The 1,295-nt window shown below is 44.3% G+C and overlaps 1 protein-coding gene across 1 annotated transcript; it reads right to left on the minus strand.

The window, feature by feature from the left end:
• Positions 1-537: 537 nt before the first annotated feature.
• On the minus strand, positions 538-795 carry LOC106512279 (myomegalin; the record flags this gene model as incomplete). Its single annotated transcript, XM_014000939.1, is given in 1 exon segment — positions 538-795. A coding segment is annotated over 1 exon segment (258 nt), but the record flags the coding sequence as incomplete, so codon positions are not given.
• Positions 796-1,295: the final 500 nt, after the last annotated feature.

The following is a 1,295-nucleotide window of genomic DNA, read 5'->3' on the forward strand; positions in this document are numbered from 1 at the left end:
CACGGTTTTGCTGCAGTTAGCCTTTAGCCATGGTTTTGCTGCAGTTAGCCTTTAGCTTTTAGCCATGTTTTGTTTCAGTTAGCCTTTAGCCATGGTTTTGTTGCAGTTAGCCTTTAGCCATGGTTTTATTGCAGTTAGCCTTTAGCCATGGTTTTGTTGCAGTTAGCCTTTAGCCATGGTTTTGCTGCAGTTAGCCTTTAGCTTTTAGCCATGTTTTGTTTCAGTTAGCCTTTAGCCATGGTTTTGTTGCAGTTAGCCTTTAGCCATGGTTTTGCTGCAGTTAGCCTTTAGCCTTTAGCCTTGGATTTACTGTAGTTAGCCTTTAGCCTTGGATTTGCTGCAGTTAGCCTTTAGCCATGGTTTTGCTGCAGTTAGCCTTTAGCCTTTAGCCTTGGATTTACTGTAGTTAGCCTTTAGCCATGGTTATGTTGCAGTTAGCCTTTAGCCTTTAGCTTTTAGCCATGGTTTCTCTGAGTTCACCTTCTGCTTGTTTTAACATAATGAATTCAGTTGTTTAGCTGAAATGGTTCTGGTCGGACCTGTGTGGCCGGTACCTGACTGGTACCCTGAGGATCCTGAAGACAGATCAGCTCCAGCTCCCGGCGCCCGGCTTCCATAGGTCATTTCCCACAATGCACTGCTCTCCAGCAGGCCGGCTCCAGCTCTCATCGCCACGCCGGCATCCAGGCTGAGGCTGCTAGCATAGCTGCTGAACGGAGACGGCCTGAAGCTTTGGAAAGAGGACGGGTCGGCCCGAGGCTGCTGGGCCAACAGGAACCCATGAAGAGGTTTGGATTGAGAACTGGGAAACCCTGATGGAGACAAAAACCACAAACTGAAACTGATCAACATTAACTGTTAAAAACCAGAGAGGACCGTAACGTAGGAAAGACTCAGTTTAAGGGTTAGCAGCAGGTACATTTTAGCTTGTTTAGTGTTCAACAGCAGGTAGATTTTAGCTTGTTAGTGTTCAAACAGCAGGTAGATTTTAGCTTGTTTCGCATTCAGCAGCAGGTACATTTTAGCTTGTTAGTGTTCAACAGCAGGTAGATTTTAGCTTGTTAGTGTTCAACAGCAGGTAGATTTTAGCTTGTTAGTGTTCAAACAGCAGGTAGATTTTAGCTTGTTTAGCATTCAAACAGCAGGTAGATTTTAGCTTGTTTAGCATTCAGCAGCAGGTACATTTTAGCTTGTTTAGTGTTCAAACAGCAGGTAGATTTTAGCTTGTTTAGTGTTCAAACAGCAGGTAGATTTTAGCTTGTTAGTGTTCAACAGCAGGTAGATTTTAGCTTGTT

Source organism: Austrofundulus limnaeus, unplaced genomic scaffold (genome assembly GCF_001266775.1).
Source record: "Austrofundulus limnaeus strain Quisiro unplaced genomic scaffold, Austrofundulus_limnaeus-1.0 Scaffold5403, whole genome shotgun sequence".
In the NCBI taxonomy this organism is placed as follows: Eukaryota; Metazoa; Chordata; class Actinopteri; order Cyprinodontiformes; family Rivulidae; genus Austrofundulus; species Austrofundulus limnaeus.